This window comes from Bufo bufo, chromosome 3, assembly GCF_905171765.1.
Source record: "Bufo bufo chromosome 3, aBufBuf1.1, whole genome shotgun sequence".
Taxonomy (NCBI): Eukaryota; Metazoa; Chordata; class Amphibia; order Anura; family Bufonidae; genus Bufo; species Bufo bufo.
Genome location: NC_053391.1, coordinates 67,705,415 through 67,732,093, shown reverse-complemented (window position 1 = coordinate 67,732,093; position 26,679 = coordinate 67,705,415). Strand labels below are relative to the sequence as shown.

Genomic DNA, 26,679 nt, shown 5'->3' with positions numbered 1-26,679 from the left:
CATAGCTGGTTCACAGTATACACATACGGTACATAGCTGGTTCACGGTATACACATACAGTACATAGCTGGTTCACGGTATACACATACAGTACATAGCTGGTTCACGGTATACACATACCCCATCTCACAAAAGTACATCCAGAAATAGACCATGTGCAGTCCTCTCTCCTTCCACATATTGGACATATTACATATAAAATACAGGCGCTCACAGCGGGTGTTTGTCATGTGGTTTTACTGCCCAGTGGAGATGACTGCAGGATGAAAGGGAATGGAAGGATTTAGAAGATGGAAACAATTCCACATTAAGCAACTTAAAAAAAAAATTCTGGGATGATTCTTCTGATCTAAATTGAACTTATTAAGGATGAAAAAAAAAACAAAAAACATAATTTTTATTAACTCTTCTGCATATACAGTATAAAAAGCAGTCGGAACCAGCTATGTACAGTATCTCCAAAAAGTGAGTAGTGATGAGCACCATGGGCAATATTCGTTTTTCGTGAAATCTCGTAAATTTTTGGCCTAATATTCGCAAATTCTAGAAATCGTGATCTCCAGTCATTTTCTTGATTGCGAAAATCGGCAATGTAATATGCGTGTATTGTGCGCTCAATACAGGCATGGGGCACTTTTGCTACATTTTTCAAGCTGCTAGAAGTTTCCTGAGACTGGAGAAAATGCACAATATAGTAATTCCTATCACCCTACCTAACACCCTGCACTGGAACCTATCCGCTACACTATATCAGGATCTAACCTACACTGACTGTCTGCCACTAACTATCTGTATTATATATATATATATATATATATATATATATATATATATATATATATAAGCCAACTAACTAACTAACTAACTAACTAACTATCTAATTTAATTGAATAAGGATCCAGATGACTCAGCAAAGCACAGAGCACAGCAATGTCACTGCTCTCTCTCTCAGAACTGCAAAAAACAGCAGAAAAAGGCTGCTGGGGAGGTCCTTATATAGTAAGGGGTAGGCAGCTTTCCTATTGGTTGCTAGGGATGTTGCTAAGCTCAGACAAAGACATTGCAGCCTTCTCATTGGTCCACAAGCAAGAAGGGAGGTTACTGATGGAAATCTAGAATATTCGCGATTACAAAGATATAGCAGTATATTTTAGATCTTCAAGAATTCTTGAAGTGCCGATATTCATGATAAAAATTCGCAATCAACACTAAAAGTGAGCACACCCCTCACATTTTATTCTGTCTTCTCATGGGACAACACTGAAGATATGGCAGTGTACAGTCGTCGGTGTACAGCTCGTTATAACGGTGTGCCCTTGAACTAACTCAGCACACAGCCATTCATGTCCAAACCGCTGGCAACAAAAGTGAGTACACCCCTAAGTGAAAACGGCCAAATTGTGCCCAATTAGCCATTTTCCCTCCCCGGTGTCATGTGACTCGTTAGTGTTAGAAGGTCTCAGGTGTGAATGGGGAGCAGGTGCGTTAAATTTGGTGTTATCGCTCTCACATTGGTTACTGGACATTCAGCATCGAAGGAGAGACCTCGCATGGTCTATGTCTGGATGTAGTAGAGGACAATCGCTCACAGCAGTCCACGTCTCAGGTCAGGTGGTCTCCTGACATGTATCTGGGCTATGGAAGGAGAGACCTCGCATGGTCTATGTCTGGATGTAGTAGAGGACAATCGCTCACAGCAGTCCATGTCTCAGGTCAGGTGGTCTCCTGACATGTATCTGGGCTATGGAAGGAGAGACCTCGCATGGTCTATGTCTGGATGTAGTAGAGGACAATCGCTCACAGAAGTCCATGTCTCAGGTCAGGTGGTCTCCTGACATGTATCTGGGCTATGGAAGGAGACACTGCACATGGTCTAAGTCTGGATGTAGTAGAGCACAATCGCTCACAGAAGTCCATGTCTCAGGTCAGGTGGTCTCCTGACATGTATCTGGGCCATGGAAGGAACCTGTATGAAATGCGCACATAGAGAGCGAACATGCAAACTCCATGCAGATGTTGCCCATGGACAGATGAAAACTCCCAGTGAAGACCACTACGGTGTCCCACCAGAACACAGACGAGTTGTGGCACCTTCAGCTTCTGGCTAGAAGTAAATCCGGGGCTTGTGAAGCCTATTTGTATAATCTGATGCAACCATTGATTTGAAGGGTGTTTCCTACAAACAAATTTGAATAATCACATAACGAAAAATTGTGCACAGTTCCAATATGCATTGCATTCTAATTTATTAACATCCTGCTTGCTGTCAGTGAATGGAGCCAGTGCCTGAAAACATGTACAGACCTAAAGGTACATATGGTACATCCGAATAGGGTTGTTTTGGCTGCAAACACTAGAATTTCTGCAACCCCCTCTAAAGAGAAATAGGAAAGTCCAGAAATTTCTGCATAAAATCGGCAAAGTGTGAATATACCCTAACATATCTCATTGCTTGCCAGACTAGACAGTCACCAAAATATAGCACAGCTCATCTCTTTCCTATTTTGCTACAATGTATCAACGCAGGTAAATGTATCAGCCACATGTTCATGATATTAAAGGGATATTTCATTAGCAGTTTATCTCTTTGCACTGGGAACCTTATCGCTCACGAGAACAGGGGCCCCCGTGGCCCCTGTGTGAATGAAGCCGCTGTTGAGCACTGCCACACCATTCATCTCTATGGGACTGCAGGACAATCTCCGGCAGTCTGGCAGACCTTGAAAGGACAGTGGTGTGCACGTTTGACAGCCGCTACATTCATACGGAGCGTTCAGACCCCCAACCAGTGGATAGAGGACAACTTATTGCACCCGGATTACCCCTTTAAGGCCTCTTTCACACGAACGCGTGCGCTCCGTGGCCGTATTGCGGACCGCATTTAGCGGATCCGCAAGACACGGGCAGCGGTCTGTGCGCATCACGGATGCGGACCCATTCACTTCAATGGGTCAGCAAACCGGGAGATGCGGAATGGTGCGGAACGCAAGCACGGAACGGGGGGTTTCGTCCCGTACTTCCGTTCCGCAAAAAGATAGAACATGTCCTATCTTTTTGCGGAACGGCCGGATCACAGACCTATTAAAGTGAATGGGTCCGCGATCCCACGGTGGGTGTTCGTGCATTGCGGCCCGTTTGTTCGCGTGCAAGAGGCCTAAGAATGCATAGGATTCTCTAGGCTCTACAGCACTGCAGCTGTGATTAGGTCTTAGGATCTAATCAATAATGTTTCTATTCAGTGACAGCAAGCGTTTCCAATTCGAAAAATAAACTTCAAACGCGATGTAATTACAATATGTAAGGATTTAATAAATGGCAGTGCCAGCTGCAGACGAGTTAATGGCGTCTTCTACATCACTTGCTTTTCTTTGTGTGTCACAGTGAGGTCTTTCATGCCGGGCTCCGGAGCGGCCACAGGGGAGCCCGATGTTTATGCCTCAGGAGCACCTGATGCACAGGGAATTTACTAGCGAGGAACCTGTTTGGCAGGGATGCAGGTAGACGGGGCTCGTAAACAAGGAGAGCAGCAGCGCTAAAAGGTCACGGACCCCATATACATCTTCATTCTCAGCGTGGGCAAACATCCCAAGGTTTGTTCCTATGGATTTGTATTGTGTGCAGTAAGATTGTATCAACAAGGTCAAATCCAGGATGATATTTCTCCAACACAAACAAGACAAAGCCAGAAACCGAGGGAAACGGATCCGAGAATCATGAACATCGTACCGCGCATCTGCGCAGAGGGGGTTACAGTGAATGAGAGATGTATAATATTAATAGTACTGGAAGATGGGTTCAGAAGATAAGCCGCCTGCGGATGAATGGCCACCCTCATATAAATCCTTATCTAATCCTCTAATGCAAGCGTTGGCCCAGGTGTGTCTGCACCTAAAATCTGTCCAAAAGTGGCACAAATTAGTGCAATTTGGTACAACTAGGATTTCTACACTTAGGGCTCGTTCACGCGAACGTGTGCGCTCCGTGGCCGTATTGCGGCCGGATCCGCAATACAAGGGCACTCTGTGCATTCTGCAACACGGATGCGGACCCATTCACTTCGATAGGTCTGAAAATCCGGAGATGCAGAACGGAACACTACGGAGTGCTTCCTGGGGTTCCGTTCCGTGCCTCCGCACCACAAAAAACATAGAACATGCTCTATCTTTTTGCGGAACGGAGGGATCGCGGACCCATTCAAGTGAATGGGTCCGCGATCCCCATGCGGCTGGGCCGCGGTCGGTGCCCGTGCATTGCGGACAGAAATTTGTGGGCTTCACATGGTCGTGTGAACGAACCCTTATTCCGACTTGCTGGAAAAGGAGTAGGGCTTCACTGGCAAGGTCATGGCCTAAGAGGGGCCATTCTGTGCCGAAATAATGGTATTAAATTCTATTGTCTTAACCTATGTATATACAGTATATATATATATATATATATATATAGACACACACCCCAGTTTTTATTCCAAATGGAAAAGAGAACTAACCATCTTACACCACCAGCTGTAATGTTGCTGTAGAAAGTCATCACTCAGTCCACTCAAACAGGCCATAAAGCATAACTTTGTTAATAGCTAAGTCAGCATCTCATCTGCGAATAGCATTTTTTTTTCAGGTGATTACCCTTTATCAGAGTAGATCGGAGAAAATAGTCTTAATTAGCTGAGAAGCCTTTGTCGGGGGTCTGGGGGTACTCTTTCTCATTATGGAGAGCGCCTAGTATGAGTGAGGAGTACTGTAGGCCGGGCAACACTGCTCTGGGTTTCTTGCAAAAATATATGCAAATTAGCTGACATGAGAGAGGCTTAGTGCTCTTTTCATTTTGGAAGGGAAGTTATTTGCATACCTTTGGTTTTTCTCAAATATTTTTGTCCAAAAGCTAGCATACTAGTGCTCCTGGCGGACTGTGCTTCCAGCACTTAAAGGGGTTTTCCAGGAGTAGAACAACTTGGCTGCTTTTTTTTTCCCAAAAACCACCTCACGCCTGTTCACAGGTTGTGTGTAGTATTGCAGCTCAACATAATTCATTTCAATAGTGCTGAGCGGCAAAAACGGACACAACCTATGAACCAGGGTGATATTGTTTGTGGTGGCAAGCAGTTACGTTTTTTGAGACCCTGCACAACCTCTATAGTGGAAGAAGACGACTCAATGACATTACTGGGGATCACTGGGTATGTAACTCAAGGACATTAATTTAAAGGGGTTTTCCAACTATTTTTAACTGAAGACCTATCCTCTGGATAGCTCATCAGTATTTGATCAGTAGGGGTCCAACACCCAAGTCCATTGCCGATCAGCGCTCTTGTAAACACCATGGCTTTCTTGCAGCTCACCAAGCACAGCACCACACAGTGTATAGTGGCTGTGCTTGGTATTGCAGCTCAGCCCCATTCTCTTGAATGCTCCTAGGCTACGTGGCCGATGAACGTGACGTCACTGGCCTTGGGTAAGCTATCAGAAGGCTGTGGCACTCAAGGAGCTCCAGTGCCTTCTCAAACAGCTGATTGGCGGAGGTCCCGGGTGTCGGACCACCACTGATCACATACTGATGATCTATCCAGAGGATAGGGCATCCATTAAACCTGCATAGGAAATACATAGTAATAGTAATGCACATCCAGCTCTCCGCGGTTTCTCTCCCTCGTGGCGGTCACTGGCTCACACTGACGTACTGCCTACGCTCCAGATTTGGGACGTTTACCGACCTCTCATTAAAGTGTCCCTATCACGTATATGTGAATGCATGCCTGAGAAGGCAAGATTAGACTGTGAGCCCACCGGGGACAAGGATTAATCTTAGTGTATATATCCGAGACATTACCCCGGGGAATACGGTCTCTTGTTCTCTGTTATCAGTCATTTTGGATTCCAGTCATGTCGACCGGCCTTCCAGTGAATGTAGGTCTTGTATCCCATTACGGGTGACCAGTATGTGTATAAAATGACCCATTTCCTCATCATTATTGCCTCTTGGAGAAGTCTTTCATTCCGCTTCCCGTGAACAGACTCGCCAAATACTCGCTGATAGATCTCGCTTCAGCAGCGCATTTATTTTACCATTATCTATTTTCATCAAATTTCAGTACTTTTAGAGGTAACCCCAAGGTGGAATATGTGATAGCGGCGCTATTGAGAGGACACACCAGACTCTTCAAAAATCCCTCAGACAATAAAACCCGGGGAATTTACCTGTGAGAAAAGAAATGGTGCTCGCAATTCTTCATTTTATATAATATTGAGATAATGGCTGCTATAGGAGGAGCACAAAACTAAAAGATTGGATGTCTAAGCGCAAGGACGTGAGGGACAGTGCGGGGGAAGGAAATAAAAGGCTCGCCGACTATTGCTCTCTGTTATCTGCCGCTTAAGAGAGGAATTTGCGCAAAAAAAAAGGCGAGAATTAAGTCAGTGTCGTCTTAAGTCATAAAACCTCATATCTCCTGTATAGGATTTCCTCAAGTTCAGGACAATCATTAGGGACCGTTGTGTCTCCAAATATTTAAAGGGGTTCTCCGAGAATAATGAGTGCCCGCAACCTGCATCTCTAAACAGTGGACTCATACTTACCTGCTCCCCACTGCTCCGGTGTGTCCATGTTCCGGTATTCGAGCAGCATGGACATGGTCACGTGCTCTGCTGCAGCCAATGGCCGGCTTCAGAGTTGAGATGACCACAAACAGCCCGTCAATGCTGCCCATGCTGCTCCAGCTGTAAGCACTATGGGGACCGGAACGTGGACACACCTGAGCCAGTGCGGAGGACCACATGTGCATGGGTGAGCTGGTAGGAAGTCGGGAGAGATAGCTGATTGTTTGGCCAACAGCTATTGAATGTGTATGGCCGCCTTAAAACTTTTCACATGCGGGCCAACTTACTGCCTCTGGTGCCCATTCATGGAGGAGACATCTTTCCACTTGTTTTGGGAGTGCCCCTTTGTGTAGACCAGGCATGCTCAACCTGCGGCCCTCCAGCTGTTGTAAAACTACAACTCCCACAATGCCCTGCTGTAGGCTGTTCGGGCATGCTGGGAGTTGTAGTTTTGCAACAGCTGGAGGGCCGCAGGTTGAGCATGCCTGGTGTAGACTATGTATGATCTTACATTTACTCTGCATTTCAGTCTGCCTCTGATCTCCCTGCATGAGCTGTCTAATAAGAGACAAACTGTTGTCCATCGCAGCCAATCACAGCACGGCTTTAATTTTACTCCAGCGCTCCTTACAATACTGTAGGCCTAGGTTTACCACCTTATGGCTTTCCAGCTGTTGCAAAACTACAGCTCCCATCATGCCATAACAGCCTGCAGCCACCCGGGCATGCTGGGTGTTGCAGTTTTGCAACATCTGGAGAGCCACAGGTTGGGGAATATAGGTCTTTAGTATTATAAGAAGCTCTTTAGTAAAATGAAAGCTGCACTCTGATTGGTTGCAATGGGCAGAAAACGGTTTGTCTTTTAGAGGCAGACTGAAATGCAGGGGAGATGAGAGACAGACTGAGAGGCAGTGCCTCAGTAGTCACAGTTACACTAGTGCAGGCATCCTCAAACTGCGGCCCTCCAGCTGTTGTAAAACTACAACTCCCACAATGCCCTTCTGTAGGCTGATACCTGTAGGCTGTTCAGGCATGCTGGGAGTTGTAGTTTTGCAACAGCTGGAGGGCCGCAGGTTGAGGATGCCTGCACTAGTGTATAGATTGTAATGCCCCGCTAAGTGCTGTGGCCTCTTCCTAGACCAGTAACATCACGTCCATTGGTCACCTGGCCTATGTGCAGCTCATTCCTATTCAAGTGAATGATCATGAGCTGTAACACCATGCAAGGCGCTGTGCTCGGTGTGCTGTCGGGAGACCAACAGAGATCACTGACACATTGTGGCCTCTTCAAAAATCTGGGGATTAGACTCCCACCAATTGATAACCTATCCTAGAAAACTACAAAACCCCTTTAAGGGCTCATTCACACGATCGTGCCGTGTTTTGCGGTTCACAAATTGCGGATCCTGCGCAAAACACGGATGCCGCCGTGTTCGGAACGGGCAGCCCATTATAGAAATGCCATCCATTTGCGGAACTAATGACTTCAACCTATTTGACTTTCCTCACTATGGACCATATCTATGTCATGGCTATGCTATACTCCTTGTACTTACCCCGTGTACTATGCTCCGCTTTGTTGCAGATATTGTATTGTATCTTTTATTACTGTTTAAAACCTCAATAAAAAACAATGTTTAAAAATAAATAAAAATAAATAAATAAATAAATGCCTATTCCTGTCCGCAAAATGGACAACAATAGGACATGTTCTATCTTTTTTTCCGGGCCACAGAAGGGAGCAGCGGATGCGCACAGCACACGGTGTGCTGCCCATATCTTTTGCGGCCCCACTGAAATGAATCGGACCCGTTCATACGGTCGTGTGAATGAGCCCTAAGGGGAAGTTCACATGGCAGCTTTTTAATTTGATTTTGAAATGTCCCTTTTCTGCACGGCTACGGCTGTAAGCCACCGCGCCGCTATCCTCAGCACTGCCACCCATGGAGATGTTCGAGAGGTTTTCAGCGTGGCTGTCGGCGCCAAAATTCCGTTTAAAAAGCCGCTGTGTGAACGTCCCCTAAGTCTCAATAAGTATCTGAAATCTGGATGCCTTTCATGAAAGTAGCAATATCCCAATGTATGGCTTCTAGAATTCTGCCGATGGGAGGCTGATCCAGGGATTTATTCCGAAGACGCATTTCCTCTACTATGGGGTAATTGGCGTCCGCCTCATAGGGTTTTTTTTTTTTACTTCTTCTGGATCAACACTGTAAGGGCCCGTACACTTGAATGGGTCCACAATCCGGAAGTAATAGGTCTGGATCCGTCTGCAGAATCTGCACGGACGTTGCCCGTGCATTGGGGACCGCAAATTGCGGCCGTGTGAATGAGCCCTAAGGGCTCATGCACACGACCGTTGTTGTTCTGCGGTCCGTTTTTCACGGATCCGTTGTTCCGCATCTGAGGTTTTTTTCTCTCTAATTTGAGTCCTCTTCCGTTCCGTTATTGCACAAAACATATCCGTGTGGTTTCCGTATTTGATCCGTTTTTTTGCGGATCGTATACAGAAACAGTAACTTATTAATCACCAAACACGTGGGCCATATGGGCTGGGCATAGCATTTCTACAGTACGGATCCGCAAAATACGGATGACATACGGATGTGTTACGATTGCGCTCGGTATTTTTTGCGGACCCACTGACTAGAATGAGACCTCGGACCGTGATTTGCGGACAATAATAGGACATGCACTACATTTTTTTCGGAACTGCCATGCGGACAAATGGAAACGGAATGCACACGGAGTAACTTCAGTATTTTCTACAGCCCCATTGAAGTGAACGGTTCCGCATACGGTCTGCACAAAAAAACGCAACGGAAGCGGAAAGAAAATACGTTTGTGTGAATAAGCCCTAAGACTGCAGGCTGGACTTGATGGATCTGCGTCTTTAATAGTATTACAACGTATCGTTACCTTCCAGTCTCCGTCCTTTCCCACATGTACTAGTAATGACCTGTATCTCCTCGCGTTCACGTAGATCCCCGCTCCGCGTCTTCCACGCGCACAACCCCGTAAATCAGACAACCAGCAGCTCAGGACATAAGCACAGCAGTGCCACACTGCCACCAGTTTAACCCTGCTAAACTGGGCGCCCAGTTCACTCCTGGCTGCCGTCCAAATCACAGGCGCGTTCTTAAGATCCGTAAAAAAAGGAATATTTTTCCTTAAGGCTCCACTCGCCGGAGCAGAATGCAAGTAAAACGCAGCACAATAAAGCCGGGACCCTGATTGTTTATTCTGTGGGGTGGAATCAATCAGGAACGTGGCAGTGAGCCATGGCGAGAAATGGCGATATCTGGGAATGCATCTGGAAGGAGATAGAGGCACCCTGGTCTGATTAGCATAGCGGGCACGGTAAAGCGTGACGTCTTAAAGGTGGGGTGCTTCCTTATTTTGCCTTATTTACATCCTACGCAGCCTGCAACAATAGGCGAGCACACGGCGCGGGCAGACAGGCGCACACACACAGACGGTGGGGGATATTAAACATTCAGAGGCTTTCCAAGATCCAACGGCTAAGCAAGAATGAGCAATACGGATCATTAATGCCGCCACCCGCCCCAACAGGATGGCAGCCGCTTTTGTGTAACTTATTGGTCATTAGCATGACTAACAGAAAGGCAGGTGACAGGTGTCAAGCTGAGGCAAGATGGCAGATCTGTGGCGGCGCCCAGATAAATGCATTTACTACACGTGCCAACCCGGGGTTGTTTTTAGAAAAGAAAAAAAAGGAAGGGGATGATTAATAAGGCGCTCGTCTTCTCCGATGTAGCAGAGCTGAATTTGTCATTTTGCTCCTAGGAGCTGCATTGGTTGCTGTAGTAGGTTCACTTGAAGTCCTATGTAAAACGCTTTCTAAGACAAAGCTCAGTTGGGTCTGACAAACCCAACTCTGCTACATCACTCTTCTGGCAACTGTGCAAATGATGGAAGCAGGTTTGGCAGCAGCCCTATGTAAAACAGGTTCCTTGAGATATCCCTATGACGCAAAGCTCTGACAAATCCAGCTCTGCTACATCTGCGTATTGGTGACTTGTATAGGGGCTGCACTGTTTGTGCACTGAATTATATATATAAAGTAGCAGAGCTGACTTAGTCATTTAAAGGGCTTTTCCAGGATGAGAAAAACATGGTCACTTTCTTAAAAAAGAAAAAGGCGCCACACCTGTCCATGGGTTGTGTCTGGTATTGCAGCTCAGTCCCACTCAAGTGAATGGGGACAAGCTGCAATGCCACACACAGCCTGCAGACGGGTGTGGCGCTCTTTGTAGAAGACAGCATCCATTTCTTTATCATACTGGACAACACCCTTTAACTCATAGGGGCAGCATTGTTTGTACTCAGAGTTAAAATAATGTAGTAGTTTTACCCGCAGGCCAGCTCTGCTACATTTGAACATTGACATAGGGGGCTAACATTGCTTGAAGAAGAGCTGAATTTGCCTTTTAACTTTTTATTGTCTCACTGGTGCCTAGAGTTCAAAGCAAGGCAAAAATCTCACCTTTAGGCTAAATGCACACGACCGCATGTGTTTTGCGGTCTGCAAATTGCAGGTCCGCAAAAAGAAAAAAGATGACATCCGTATGCCATCTGTTTTATTTTTTTGACGGATCCATTGTAAAAATGCCTAAAACGGACAAGAATAGGACATGTTCTATTTTTTATGCGGGGCTACAGAACGGATATACTGATGCGGACCCTTTGAAATGAATGGGTCCGCATCCAATCCGCCCAAAAAACGGAACGGACACGGAAACAAACAACATTCGTGTGCATGTAGCCTTATAAAGACTAGAGCAGCAGTGACACAAAGCTCTGCTAAATCTGACACCTCAGCTCTGCTACATCTCTAGTTGGGACTGCATTATTTGAGTACACAATTTAAGATAATGTTCTAGGTTTTCCAGCAGTCCTATGTAAAACAACAGATTCTTTGCTATATGCTGAGGACCCAAAGCGCTATCACCGGGATTAGCCACCTTCCGAAGTCCAAACTACAACTCCCAGCATGCACACTGACTCGGCCGTTCTCGTAAGGCCTCATGCACACGACCGTTCCGTTTTTTTGCGGTCCGCAAAAAAACAGAAGCCGTCCCGCGTGCCTTCCACAATTTGCGGAACGGAGCGGGCGGCCCATTGTAGAAATGCTTATTCTTGTCCGCAAAACGGACAAGAATAGCACATGTTATATTTTTTTGGCGGGGCCACGGAACAGAGCAACGGATGCGGACAGCGCACGGAGTGCTGTCCGCATCTTTTGCGGCCCCATTGAAGTGAATGGGTCACATTCGAGCCACAAACACTGCGGCTCGGACGCGGACCGAAACAACGGTCGCGTGCATGAGGCCTAACTCCCACAGAAGTGGAAGGAGGATTCCGAGATTCGCAGCTCCTGAACATGACGTGCCATAGGTTGTGGCCCCTGCGCTCTCTAGCTCTGCTACATGTGTTTAGAGGCTGCATTGTGTGCACATACAGATGTAGCAGAGCTGAATTTGTCACTTATCTCCTAAGCAGTGCAGTGTTTGCAGTGGGTTCACACTGCAGATTTTTTCTTACATCTCAGTGAAGCCTGACACCTCGGCTCTGCTACATCTGTGTATAGACAACACTTTTCTAATATTCTCTTTGAAGCCCCCTAGCTGTCACACACCAGCGAGGATAAATATTAATGAACACACTAAGCAGATCTCCGCGTCCATGTGGACGGCTGATCAATTATTAATATTAGTAATAAGCGCTGGCTTAGGACAATGGCAGAACAAAGCATCCCGAATGTGGAGAGAGAAGACGGTAAAACGGTGGCCCTGGTCTGTGAGGGGACTGTGTCAGGAGGGAGCAGCATATGGGAACCTGAGGTAAAACGCGGGCGCGCTGACCGCCTGAATAGCTCGCTTCCTTTAGGTGTCACGCGGCCAGATGTACGCCGGCTCCTGGTTCTCGCATGATCTCTTCACGATTTCTTTTCCTTCTTCATGAACGTTCGAAGCACCTGCTCCATCATTTTTCCCTGTCGGCCATTGGGATCCTCTACAAATGTCTCTTTAAAGTGTCCCTATTTGTCTACAGATGTAGCAGAGCTGAATGTGTTGTTAGGCCTTTAGTGCTGCCTCATAATGATGTAGGCCTCAATCCTAGGGCGCAGACCTTCAGGCCCCTTGCAGACGAGCGTGAGCCGATGAGGTCCGGATGCGTTCAGTGAAAAATGCGCGATTTCGCAAGGAAAGTTCATTCCGTTTTTTCCTGCGATCGCGTTCAGTTGTTCCGTTTTTATCGCGCGGGTGCAATGCGATTTAATGCGTTTTTCACGCGCGTGATAAAAAAACTGGATGTTTTACAAACAACATCTCTTAGCAACCATCAGTTAAAAAACGCATCGCATCCGCACTGGCTTGCGGATGCGATTTTCACGCAGCCCCATTCACCTCTATGGGGCCAGAGTCGCGTGAAAATCGCAGAATATAGAACATGCTGCGATTTTCCCGCAACGCACAAGTGATTTGTGAAAACCAACGCTCATGTACACAGACCCACTAAAATGAATGGCTCCGGATTCCGTGCGGGTGCTATGCGTTCACCTAATGCATTGCACGCACCCGCGCGGAATACTTGCTCGCCTTATGGAGCCATAGGTACTCTGCCTATGTGGACTCCCATAGACTACCCATAAGGGCTCATATGGTGGCCCGCAAACAGCAAGTCCGCAATATACGGTCACCGGCCTCGTTCGCTCCGTATCACGGATGTGGACCCACTCACGTGAACCGTGGGATTTCGGTCCGTGCTTCCACACTGCAAAAAAATAATGGCCCGACGGAGGTCAACGGAGCCCTGGAGTCCATCAGGTGAATGGGACACTATGGGTACTTTTGACATATATACACTAGGAGCCTTTCCATCACATATTCCAGCATGAATAGACCCGAATGTGCTGTCCGCATCCGCACTTCTGGATCCGCACTTCTGTTCCGAAAAAAAAATTCAACATGTCCTATTCTTGTCTGCAATTACGGACAAGAAAAGGCATTTTCTATGAGAGTGTCGGCGATGTGCGGTCTGCAAAATGCGGAACGCACATTGCCGGTGTCCGTGTTTTGCGGATGCGCAATTTGCGGATAAGCAAAACACATACGGACGTGTGAATGGAGTGAAGTGTTAGCTCTGCTAGATCTGCTCCATTCTGTCCACTTACTATATATTGCTAAAAAACATTAAAAAAAAGTCCCATGTGTACAAGGCCTGAAGGCAGGGGCACCCTGACATGGTGATGGAGCAGACGCAGGGAGTCACAAGACGTTCAGAGGAAATCTTATTGATCCTCACACTCATGAATAAGTTACACCCAGACTCGCCTCAAAAGACCTTAGAATATGGAGAAGCTGAGCGGGTGATGATCACAGGGCACACGGGGTAACGCTGCCCGCTAATGCTCCCTGAGTGCACATGAATGGGCTACACTGAGATGCCCGGGCTACAATGGCTGCAGATGGAGACTTCAGGACTGTACTTCTGAGAGGCACTGCCGGTCTAGAGAGCTGGCATGAGTGCTACCGTCAGCCTGGAGCACCTCCAGGAGATCCATAATCATCTAGACCACAGAGAGCATCACCAGGTCCTCCTGCAGTTCTTCAGAGCTGAACTTAGATCCCTACAGAAGGAAACATCCCACATCATCTATATGTCTATATGTCTATTAATCAATCCTATCATCTATCTATCTATCTATCTCTATTTATCTATCTATTATCTATCTATCTATCTATCTATCTATCTATCTCTATCTATCTATTTATCTATCTATCTATTATCTATCTATCTATCCCTCATATCTATCTATCTATCTATCTATCTATCTATCTATCCCATATCTATCTATCTATCTATCTATCTATTTATCTATTTATCTATCTATCATCTATCTATCATATCTATCTATCTATCTATTTATCTATCTATTATCTATCTATCTATCTATCTATCTGTCTATTATCTATCTATTATCTATTATCTATCTATCTATCATATCTATCTATCTATTTATTTATCTATCTATTATCTATCTATCTATCTATCATATCTATCTATCTATTATCTATATATCTATCTATCTATCTATCTCTATCTATCTATCTATTTATCTATCTATTTATCTATCTATTATCTATCTATCTATCTATCTTATATCTATCTATTATCTATCTATCTCTATTTATCTATCTATCTCTATCTATCTACATTGTGCCATATATGATATAGAATACAGTATACAGAGGTATCACACCCTTACCTGAACTGTAATTTGGTTAAGGACCCCAATTTCTCATGAATAAAGTGCAGTACAATATTGCTGCTGATAGCCAAACTCCTGACTGACTGCAATTCACATTGCAACCACTGGGTGGCTGCATAGAAGACCACATTGGGTAGACATCTTGTGACATAATATATCATATTTTTCCAAAGCTGGCTACCTGGTTCCACACATATCAGGTTCAGCCAATACCGTGTGCTGTCCGCATCCGCATGTCCATTCCATGGCCCACAAAAAAGATGGAACGTGACCTATTTTTGTCCTTTTTGCAGACAAGGATAGGACATTTACAGAAGTTAAAAAATAAATGGTGGCATGCACTGGGTCGGGATCCATGTTTTGCAGATCCGCGATTTGTGGACCACAAAACACAGCCATATGCATGAGTCCTAAAGGTAAAGAAGGACACGGCTGTATATGCTATTTTTTGGAGTAGTTTATGGTTATTTGACATGTCCACATGGCTTTCTGTTAGGGTTATGGGTTGTGTGACAACCTTGACCACCCAAAAATCTCCACCAGGATCCATACAGTGTAGTTTTACTTGGCCAACATCGATGTGATCTGAGTCACTAAATACAAACTTCTGTACATATACCGAACTGTAATAAGTGACCTTATGTTCCACCACAGAGGAGCCCATCACCCTTCATCATCCACAACTCATCATCCTCCTGTCGCTGACTGTGCCCACAGCAGCCCCGGCACACACCCAAGTGCTTTCAGTCAATGAGTTTCCAGTTGTCTTCTGCTCCACCCATAATTAGCCTGGGGCCCGTTCTGCCTCAGTCATGTTTGCTCTTAGACAATAGAAGTCTTACTAACGCACCGTGTGTCAGGCTCCTCCAATCCAGGAGGAAGGAATGTGACACAGTGAACAAAAAGACAATTTTTTTCAATGATGATCACATAAAAAGTATCACCTCAAAGTGTTTGCAGAATGAATTCGGGGCCAGTATTTACCTTTCCGAACTTGATAATCTAATTAGCAATGGCAGGCCGGAATTCCTATTGACTCATTTGTACAAACATGCCTTGATCTCCTCCATAAATGAAGCTTAGAGCAATCAAAGATCATGTCTATTCCATGACTGGTGGAGTCAATATCTCCACTAGGTTCTCCTGGCAGACACAGGACTCATAAACATATTTAGAGCCATCTTGTATGTATATTGAGATCTATCTTGGACCATGGAGGCACCAATGAATGGCAAGATAACCCATACCATAGTTGACTTCCAAAACCTCCTGGTCAATAATTTGGCACCAGACACCACATAGCCCGCATCTCATCATCCTGACTTCCATGTGTAAAGCAGGAGAAGACACAGAGGCAGTTTAAATTAGCTTTTGTATAAAATCCAGACGCATCCCTGTATCTCGTCGTAGATGTCATAATATACGGCCATCACACCCAGTCTAGTTTTCTAGTAGGAAAGTCAACCACGTGGCCATTCTATGGGATTACACAGCTATCACCTGTAGTGTTCACAGCAGTATGGTAGAGGACAATTGTATGCATTCTATGGTCAAATAGCTCTATTATAGATGGGTTCTAGGTAAGATGTATGATTCTGTATCCCTCAATAATTCTATTATAGGTGGGTCCTAGGTATCTGTATCCATCAAATCGATCTACTATAGATGGATTCTAGGTAAGGTGCATGAGTCTGTATCCTTCAAATAGATCTATAATAGATGGGTTCTAGGTAAGATGCACAATTATGTATCCCTCAAATAGATCTACTATAGATGGGTTCTAGGTAAGATGTATGATTCTGTATCCCTCAATAATTCTATTATAGGTGGGTCCTAGGTATCTGTATCCATCAAATAGATTTACTATAGATGGGTTCTAGGTAAGATACATGATTCTGTATCCTTCAAATAGATCTATAATAGATGGGTTCTAGGTAAGATGCACAATTCTGTATCCCTCAAATAGCTCTATTGTACATGGGTTCTAGGTAAGATGTATGATTGTGTATGCATCAAATAATTATATTATAGGTGGGTCCTAGGTATCTGTATCCATCAAATTCTATAATAGGTGGGTCCTAGGTATCTGTATACATCAAATCGATCTACTATAGATGGGTTCTAGGTAAGATGTATGATTTTGTGTCCATCAAATAATTCTTTTATAGGCAGGTTCTAGGTATTTGTATACATCAAATTTATCTATTGAAGGTGGGTTCTAGGTAAGATATATGATTCTGTGTAGCTCAAATAGCTCTATTATACATGAGCCTTAAGTAAGATGTATGATTCTGTATCCATTAAATAATTCTAGTATGGGCAAGTTCTAGGCATCTGTAGACATCAATGGATCTATTATAGATGGGTCCTAGGTAAGATGTATGATTACATATTGGAATCCTGGAATGAATTGGGATTCTAGATGTGTGTTGTACATATATAAGTGTATATATATATTTGTAATATCACAAGCACTGCGCTTGCTCAGCAATATAGGACAATCTCACTCTTGAAAAAAAATCTGTTGTCAGCCTCATTTAACAAATTCAGGTCTGCTCGATGTGTCAACCTGCATCCTGCTACATGTGACAAACTCAGCCCTGCTACATCCATCCGTACGTCTCCCTCCATATTGCCCGCGCTCATAGTCACATCCAGGAGGGTCCTGTCCCCGTACATAATGGGCACATTCCATTACTTTGCCTTAGCCCTGCCAGATCTCAGTTTGGATCACTGCCACCCCTCAAAATAACTTTATTCCCCTGATTTTGTATCCGACTCTCCTCTGCACGTGACTTCGGCCAACGAAACGGCCCCGCAAAATGTCATTAACCCTTGTGTGCCTTATTAAATCCCAAGAACATTAGGAGACGAATGCAGTGGCGTCTCCGGCCCACGACCCCCTGCTATGTCTGGAGACCTCCCCTCACTGCTGAATCTCAAGTTGGAGAAGATCTGAAAACCTCTGAATCCCATAAAAGCAGCGCGGCGACGTGTAATAACCAGCTCTCTGCTGGATGTGACTCCTTCAACCTGCTCCTTAATAAGTAGGAGGTGTGGGAACAAAGGCCGTACAGATGTGCTGGGACGCCGGCTTATACAGGGCTGCACAGGCTTGACTTCTTAAAATGATTTTCACTGTAGGAGAACCTAATATGATTCTCCTTCCAACTCAATCCACTTACTGAGCTCCCCCCTTCCAGACATATTAGTAGGAAGCTGTCAGAGCGCGGGGGGGGGGGGGGGGCAGCTGACAGCTCCCTCATATCAATCCTATACACCTCCCTGTATGGAGCTGCATGTCATCACCCAGGCTTCAGCCTCTGCAGAACCCCTTGGCAAGAGGAACGAAATCAGAACCTTCTCTATAACATAAACTGGGAGGAATTGTGAAGTTCCATAGTCTCTACCATCTAAGAACTGACTTGGTGTGAAGCAATATCTATCCTTTTCACTGGATATAGTGAAAGAGGTTCTGCAGCAGCTACATCAAGTTCAATGTGAGCTATTAGAGATGGGAGAGGCAGGTATATTCAGCCATTGACATAGTGAAAGAGGTTCTGCAGCAGCCATATTAATATCAAATTGAGCTATTAGAGATGGGAGAGGCAGGTATATTCAGCCATTGATATAGTGAAAGAGGTTCTGCAGCAGCTACATCAAGTTCAATGTGAGCTATTAGAGATGGGAGAGGCAGGTATATTCAGCCATTGACATAGTGAAAGAGGTTCTGCAGCAGCCATATTAATATCAAATTGAGCTATTGCATACAGGATAGAGAATCATCTAAGAGGTTCTGCAGCAGCTACATCAAGTTCGCCTTTAACTATTACACAGAGGAGAAGCAGTCATCTAACGAAGAGGTTCTACAGAAGCTACATCGGGTTTAATTTGAGCCATTACATAGAGGATAGGCAGTCTTTTAATAAAGAGGTTCTGCAGCAGCTACATCAGGCTCAATTTGAGCTATTACATAGAGAATATCCATAATATATATATATATATATATAAATATATAATATTAATTAGGAGGTTCTGCAGCAGCTACATCAAGTTCAATTTGAGCTATTAGAGATGGCATAGACTAAAGAGGTTCTGCAGCAGTCATATTAATATCAAATTGAGCTATTGCATACAGGATAGGGAGTCATCTAAGAGGTTCTGCAGAAGCTACATCAAGTTTGTGTTAAGCTATTACACAGAGGAGAAGCAGTCATCTAATGAAGAGGTTCTGCAGCAGCTACATCGGGCTCAATTTGAGCTATTACAGAGAGAATATCAAGTTGTTTCATTAAGAGGTTCTGCAGCAGCTACATCAAGTTCAATTTGAGATTTTATAGATGGGCTAGGCAGGTATATGCAGTTATTGAAGGTGTAAAGAGGTTCTGCAGCAGCTACTTCAAGCTGAATTTGAGCTAGTACACAGAGTATAGGCAGTCACATAATTAAGAGGTTCTGCAGCAGCTACACAAAATTCTGTTTCAGCTATTACAGATGGGATAGGCCAGTATATTCAGCCATTAAATTAGATAAAGAGGTTCTGCAGCAGCCATATCAAGATCAAATTGAGCTATTACATAGAGGATAGGCGGCATTCTAAGAGGTTCTGCAGCAGTTAAATCAGGTTCAATTTGAGCTATTACATAGATCAGAGACAGTCATCTAAGAGGTTCTGCAGCAGCTACATCAGGTTCAATTTGAGATATTACATAGGGAATAGCCAGTTGTTTAAGAGGTTCTGCAGCAGCTACATCAAGGTTGATTTATGCTATTAAATTGAGGATAGGCAGATGTATTCATTTATTGAATTATTTGAAGAGGTTCTGCAGCAGCTATGGACCCAATTGAACTAACCAGAGTGAAGAGTGGGTGTTTTTTATTTTTATTATAGCCCCAGTAACACCCCTATTGCCCTGCCAGTCCTGGGCTACAGGTAACCCACCACCTGTCCTATAGGAGTGCCCTCCTGAGCTGCCATACACCAGGAGATCCAGTAACAATGCAGTTATGGGCTTCGCTGACTGCCTGGCACACTTTCCATCCTTAGTCCTGTGGATCAGGAAAGACAGGGTGCTTATTGGAAACATCCCTGAAGCCCAAAGCCACAAAGCAAGGTATTTGACCTCTTCCAAGTCTCCTAACACCATCCATGTGTGCAGAGCAGCAGCCTCAAGAATGCACAGCACTTGCCAGAAACATAGAAAGAGATGCTGAACTTACCAAGAACCTGACACAAGAATCCACACAGCAGGACTGGAGCAAGTAGACCCATGTTTACATAGTACCAGACATCCAATTAATAGAATGAGCCCTAATTCCAGGAAAAGAAGACCCCCCAAGAAGCCTGAAGAATCAGCAAATACTTTAGTCTTCCCTAGAAGAGATGACCTTCACCGAGGCAAGCTGTCCATGGCTTTTCAGTACTTTCTGCTCCATCTGACCCCAAATCATGCTTAGCCTGTATCCTAGGTGGTCATCTCTGGAGTCTTCTCCTTGCCACCAAGACAGACCAGAAATAAAGATCCTCCTTCAGAAAAGAGCTCTAGAAAGTGGACAAGAACTTGTGCTGTATCTATTTCTTGCCCTCAGATCTGCAGAGCATTCACCATAAGCAGTGCTGGGTGATGCCACCTTCCTATGTGTTCCTCATGTCCTTCCAAAATTGCATTGAGGTCTGTGCATCGGGCTGTATTCCTTGCACAGTGTAGATGTCATTCAGTAGCCACCCAGCAGCTCCTAGCAATGCACAGAGTAGTGTCAGCCCAGCCCTCCTGGTCACTCCTCTGGTGGTGGATGCTGCTCCTCTCCCTCAGAGCCCAGCACCAGTTCCTCCTCACTCTGGGACCTGGCTCAGCTTTCCAGGCAAACACTTGGAGAAGAGGAGGAGGAGGAGGGTTCACTGGAGCAGAGACCTGACTGTGTGATGCTGAGGGAAGGAGGTAGTGATGTTCCACTGATCTACATCAGGATATCACTCCTCTATCCATCCAGGATGATGCATCTGATAGACAGCAGCCACCCAATCCACAGCACATGGAGTGGAAGCAGGGTAGACTTCTCCTGCTGTTGGCAGGGAGTCTAGGAGCCTAAGCTGTGGTTTGTTTTTTTTTAAAACTTATATATGTCTAATGCTGCTGCAGAACCTCTTCCTAAATGCCTGAGTAGACCTAGGTTAATTATTTGGATAGACACATTGAACACAAAGTATTGAGTGAGTTGAGGCTGGAGCAGATCTCATGTGTGTGTAGATGGTGGGGCATGTGCCAGGAGAACACCCTCCATGTACTCTGCCATCATCAGTCTATTTAGATAATGGGATGGGCAGCAAAGTGAAGGAAGCTGCATGTGTGTGGGGGATAGATAGATAGATAATAGATAGATAGATAGATAGATAGATAGATAGATAGATAGATAGATAGATAATAGATAGATAGATATGATATAGATAATAGATAGATAGATAGATAGATAATAGATAGATAGATAGATAGATAGATAGATAGATAGATAGATAGATAGATAGATAGATAGATAATAGATAGATAGATAGATAGATAGACAGATAGATAGATAGATAATAGATAGATAGATAGATAGATAGATAATAGATAGATATGAGATAGATAGATAGATAGATAGATAGATAGATAGATATGAGATAGATAGATAGATAGATAGATAGATAATAGATAGATATGAGATAGATAGATAGATAGATAGATAGATATGAGATAGATAGATAGATAGATAGATAGATAGATAGATAGATTGATGAGAGATAGTGAGATGGGAGAGAGGGGTATATATGAGAGTGATTACATATGAGATTGATAAATGAGAGAGATAGACTGACAGATAGATAGATATGATATAGATAATAGATATATAGATAGATAGATAGATAATATATAGATAGATAGAAGAGAGAGAGATAATGTGTGTATACTGTATATATGTGGTTTTACATGGGAATGTACTATGCAGCACTCACAATCCAGCTCTGCTACATCATTCCAGAGACATATGATGTTGTATAAAGAAATAAACCATAATACAGATGGATTGCTTTCTTGTCTTTATCACTTGTCATAGATGCTAATTATTGATTTGTTCAGTGGACATCAAAACCAAGGGGGGTCTGAAGAGAAGTGCAGGCGCCCCCCCTCCCCCGCATGCTGATGGCTTCCCTGTGTACTGACAGCACCGCACAGTGTGTCATGCAGAATAGCGGCACAGTGACTGATCATGATTAACTGGCCCTCCATTGTCTTATCAAATAAGCTGGGATTGATCTGCGCTGGGGCTGTTTATTGGTGCAAATTGATAATGAGCCACTTAGAAGCTGATAGATATACAGTGATAGATAGATATACCGGTGCGCTGCACTTATATAATAATACATATAGATATACAGTATATACAGTATACCGGTATGCTGCACTTATATAATAATACATATAGATATACGGTATATACAGTATATAGAGTATACCGGTACGCTGCACTTGTGTAATAATACATATAGATATACAGTATATAGAGTATACCGGTACGCTGCACTTGTGTAATAATACATATAGATATACAGTATATACAGTATACCGGTACGCTGCACTTGTGTAATAATACATATAGATATACAGTATATAGAGTATACCGGTACGCTGCACTTGTGTAATAATACATATAGATATACAGTATATACAGTATACCGGTACGCTGCACTTGTGTAATAATACTTAGAGATATACAGTATATACAGTATACCGGTACGCTGCACTTGTGTAATAATACTTAGAGATATACAGTATATACAGTACACCGGTACGCTGCACTTGTGTAATAATACTTAGAGATATACAGTATATACAGTACACCGGTACGCTGCACTTGTGTAATAATACATATAGATATACAGTATATACAGTATACCGGTACGCTGCACTTGTGTAATAATACATATAGATATACGGTATATACAGTATACCGGTACGCTGCACTTGTGTAATAATACATATAGATATACAGTATATACAGTATACCGGTACGCTGCACTTGTGTAATAATACATATAGATATACAGTATATACAGTATACCGGTACGCTGCACCTGAGTAATAATACATATAGATATACGGTATATACAGTATACCGGTACGCTGCACTTGTGTAATAATACATATAGATATACAGTATATACAGTATACCGGTACGCTGCACTTGTGTAATAATACATATAGATATACGGTATATACAGTATACCGGTACGCTGCACTTGTGTAATAATACATACAGATATACAGTATATACGGTATATACAGTATACCGGTACGCTGCACTTGTGTAATAATACATATAGATATACGGTATATACAGTATACCGGTACGCTGCACTTGTGTAATAATACATATAGATATACAGTATATACAGTATACCGGTACGCTGCACTTGTGTAATAATACATATAGATATACAGTATATACAGTATACCGGTACGCTGCACTTGTGTAATAATACTTAGAGATATACAGTATATACAGTATACCGGTACGCTGCACTTGTGTAATAATACATATAGATATACAGTATATACAGTACACCGGTACGCTGCACTTATATAATAATACATATAGATATACGGTATATACAGTACACCGGTACGCTGCACTTGTGTAATAATACATATAGATATACAGTATATACAGTATACCGGTACGCTGCACTTGTGTAATAATACATATAGATATACAGTATATACAGTATACCGGTACGCTGCACTTGTGTAATAATACATATAGATATACAGTATATACAGTATACCGGTACGCTGCACTTGTGTAATAATACATATAGATATACAGTATATAGAGTATACCGGTACGCTGCACTTGTGTAATATTACATATAGATATACAGTATATACAGTATACCGGTACGATGCACTTGTGTAATAATACATACAGATATACAGTATATACGGTATATACAGTATACCGGTACGCTGCACTTGTGTAATAATACATATAGATATACAGTATATAGAGTATACCGGTACGCTGCACTTGTGTAATAATACATATAGATATACGGTATATACAGTATACCGGTACGCTGCACTTGTGTAATAATACATATAGATATACAGTATATACAGTATACCGGTACGCTGCACTTGTGTAATAATACATATAGATATACAGTATATAGAGTATACCGGTACGCTGCACTTGTGTAATAATACATATAGATATACAGTATATAGAGTATACCGGTACGCTGCACTTGTGTAATAATACATATAGATATACAGTATATACAGTATACCGGTACGCTGCACTTGTGTAATAATACATATAGATATACGGTATATACAGTATACCGGTACGCTGCACTTGTGTAATAATACATATAGATATACAGTATATACAGTTTACCGGTATGCTGCACTTGTGTAATAATACATATAGATATACAGTATATACAGTATACCGGTACGCTGCACTTATATAATAATGCATATAGATATACGGTATATACAGTATACCGGTACGCTGCACTTATATAATAATACATATAGATATACAGTATATACAGTACACCGGTACGCTGCACTTATATAATAATACATATAGATATACGGTATATACAGTACACCGGTACGCTGCACTTGTGTAATAATACATATAGATATACAGTATATACAGTATACCGGTACGCTGCACTTATATAATAATACATATAGATATACGGTATATACAGTACACCGGTACGCTGCACTTGTGTAATAATACATATAGATATACAGTATATACAGTATACCGGTACGCTGCACTTGTGTAATAATACATATAGATATACGGTATATACAGTATACCGGTACGCTGCACTTATATAATAATACATATAGATATACGGTATATACAGTATACCGGTACGATGCACTTGTGTAATAATACATATAGATATACAGTATATACAGTTTACCGGTATGCTGCACTTGTGTAATAATACATATAGATATACAGTATATACAGTATACCGGTACGCTGCACTTATATAATAATACATATAGATATACGGTATATACAGTACACCGGTACGCTGCACTTGTGTAATAATACTTAGAGATATACAGTATATACAGTATACCGGTACGCTGCACTTGTGTAATAATACATATAGATATACAGTATATACAGTATACCGGTACGCTCTACTTGTGTAATAATACATATAGATATACAGTATATACAGTATACCGGTACGCTGCACTTGTGTAATAATACTTATGATTACACCTTCTAGTAATAGGGGTAGAGGAAGTAATGGGAAGAAATGCAAACATCTGTAGCAGTGGAGCTGAGTGTGAGCTGATCAAACAGCTGATCAGCGGGGGTCCCAGGTGTCGGACCCCCACCAATCAGATGCTGATGATCTAGCTAGAAAGAAAGGTCATCAGTTAAAATATTTCAGAAAAACCTTTAAGCTGCAAAAAGTATAAATACATCTGCACTAGTGACCCGCTTTTTAAATGAAAAAGACATGATTCTTTCTAATGTAATCATAGATAGATATTAGACAGATAGATAGATAATAGATAGATAGATAGATAGATAGATATGAGATAGATAGATAGATAGATAGATAGTAGATAGATAGATAGATAGATAGATAGATAGATAGATAGATAGATAATAGATAGATAGATAGATAATAGATAGATAGATAGATAGATAGATAGATAGATAGATAGATAGACAGATAGATAGATAGATAATAGATAGATATATAGATAGATAGATAGATAGATAGATAATAGATAGATAGATAGATAGATAGATAATAGATAGATAGATAGATAATAGATAGATATATAGATAGATAGATAGATAATAGATAGATAATAGATAGATAGATAGATAGATAGATAGATAGATAGATAGATAGATAGATAGATAGATAATAGATAGATAATAGATAGATAGATAGATAGATAGATAGATAGATAGATAGATAGATAATAGATAGATAGATAGATAGATAGATAGATAATAGATAGATAATAGATATAGATTATATATAGAAATAGTGACACAGGACATACACGCTCTCCTATCACATCATTATATGTAACCATATTGGTTGCAGGGCCGGTGCTACCATAAGGCAGACCACCGCGGCTGCCTTAGGGCGCACCCTGGGGGAGGGCGGGAAAAATGAACCTTTTTTTTTAATCACTTACTTGTGAGTTGTGCCGCAGCGGCGCCAGCCACCCGCCCCAGTCTGCGTGCGCCGAACGGCCAGGCCCTCACTCACAGAGCGGCACAGGCCCGGCAGGAAGGCAACACGGTCATGGGGTCAGGCCAGGGGGGGGGGGGTGACTGGCGAGTGGCGCAGCGGCGGCGGGTGGCAACGGGGGAGAAATGTGACATGGAGGGGGAGAAATGTGACATGGAGGGGGAGAAATGTGACATGGGGGGCTGATGGCTGACTTCGGGGGGCTGATGGATGAGGGCTGATGGCTGACATGGGGGGCTGATGGCTGACTTCGGGGGGCTGATGGATGGGGGCTGATGGCTGACATGGGGGGCTGATGGCTGACATGGGGGGCTGATGGCTGACATAGGGGTCTGATCTGAGGTCTGATTAACATTGAGGGTCTGATTGCTGGTCTTATTATCCTCCTCTAAAACCTAGGTGCGTCTCAGGGCTGTTTCACACAAGCGAGTCCATTGCGGGAATCCCGCTCCGTGTGCGAGTGTGATCCTCCGCTCTGGACTTGCAGGAGCGCA

General features: G+C 43.2%; 1 protein-coding gene across 1 annotated transcript in view; it reads right to left on the bottom strand.

The window, feature by feature from the left end:
• ROBO2 (roundabout guidance receptor 2) overlaps positions 1-20,717 on the bottom strand; it is a 457,929-nt gene extending 437,212 nt beyond the window's left edge. The window contains 1 exon segment of the mRNA XM_040423235.1: positions 20,107-20,717. Within this exon segment, the coding sequence (XP_040279169.1) occupies positions 20,107-20,158 (52 nt within the window). The 5' untranslated portion in view covers positions 20,159-20,717.
• Positions 20,718-26,679: the final 5,962 nt, after the last annotated feature.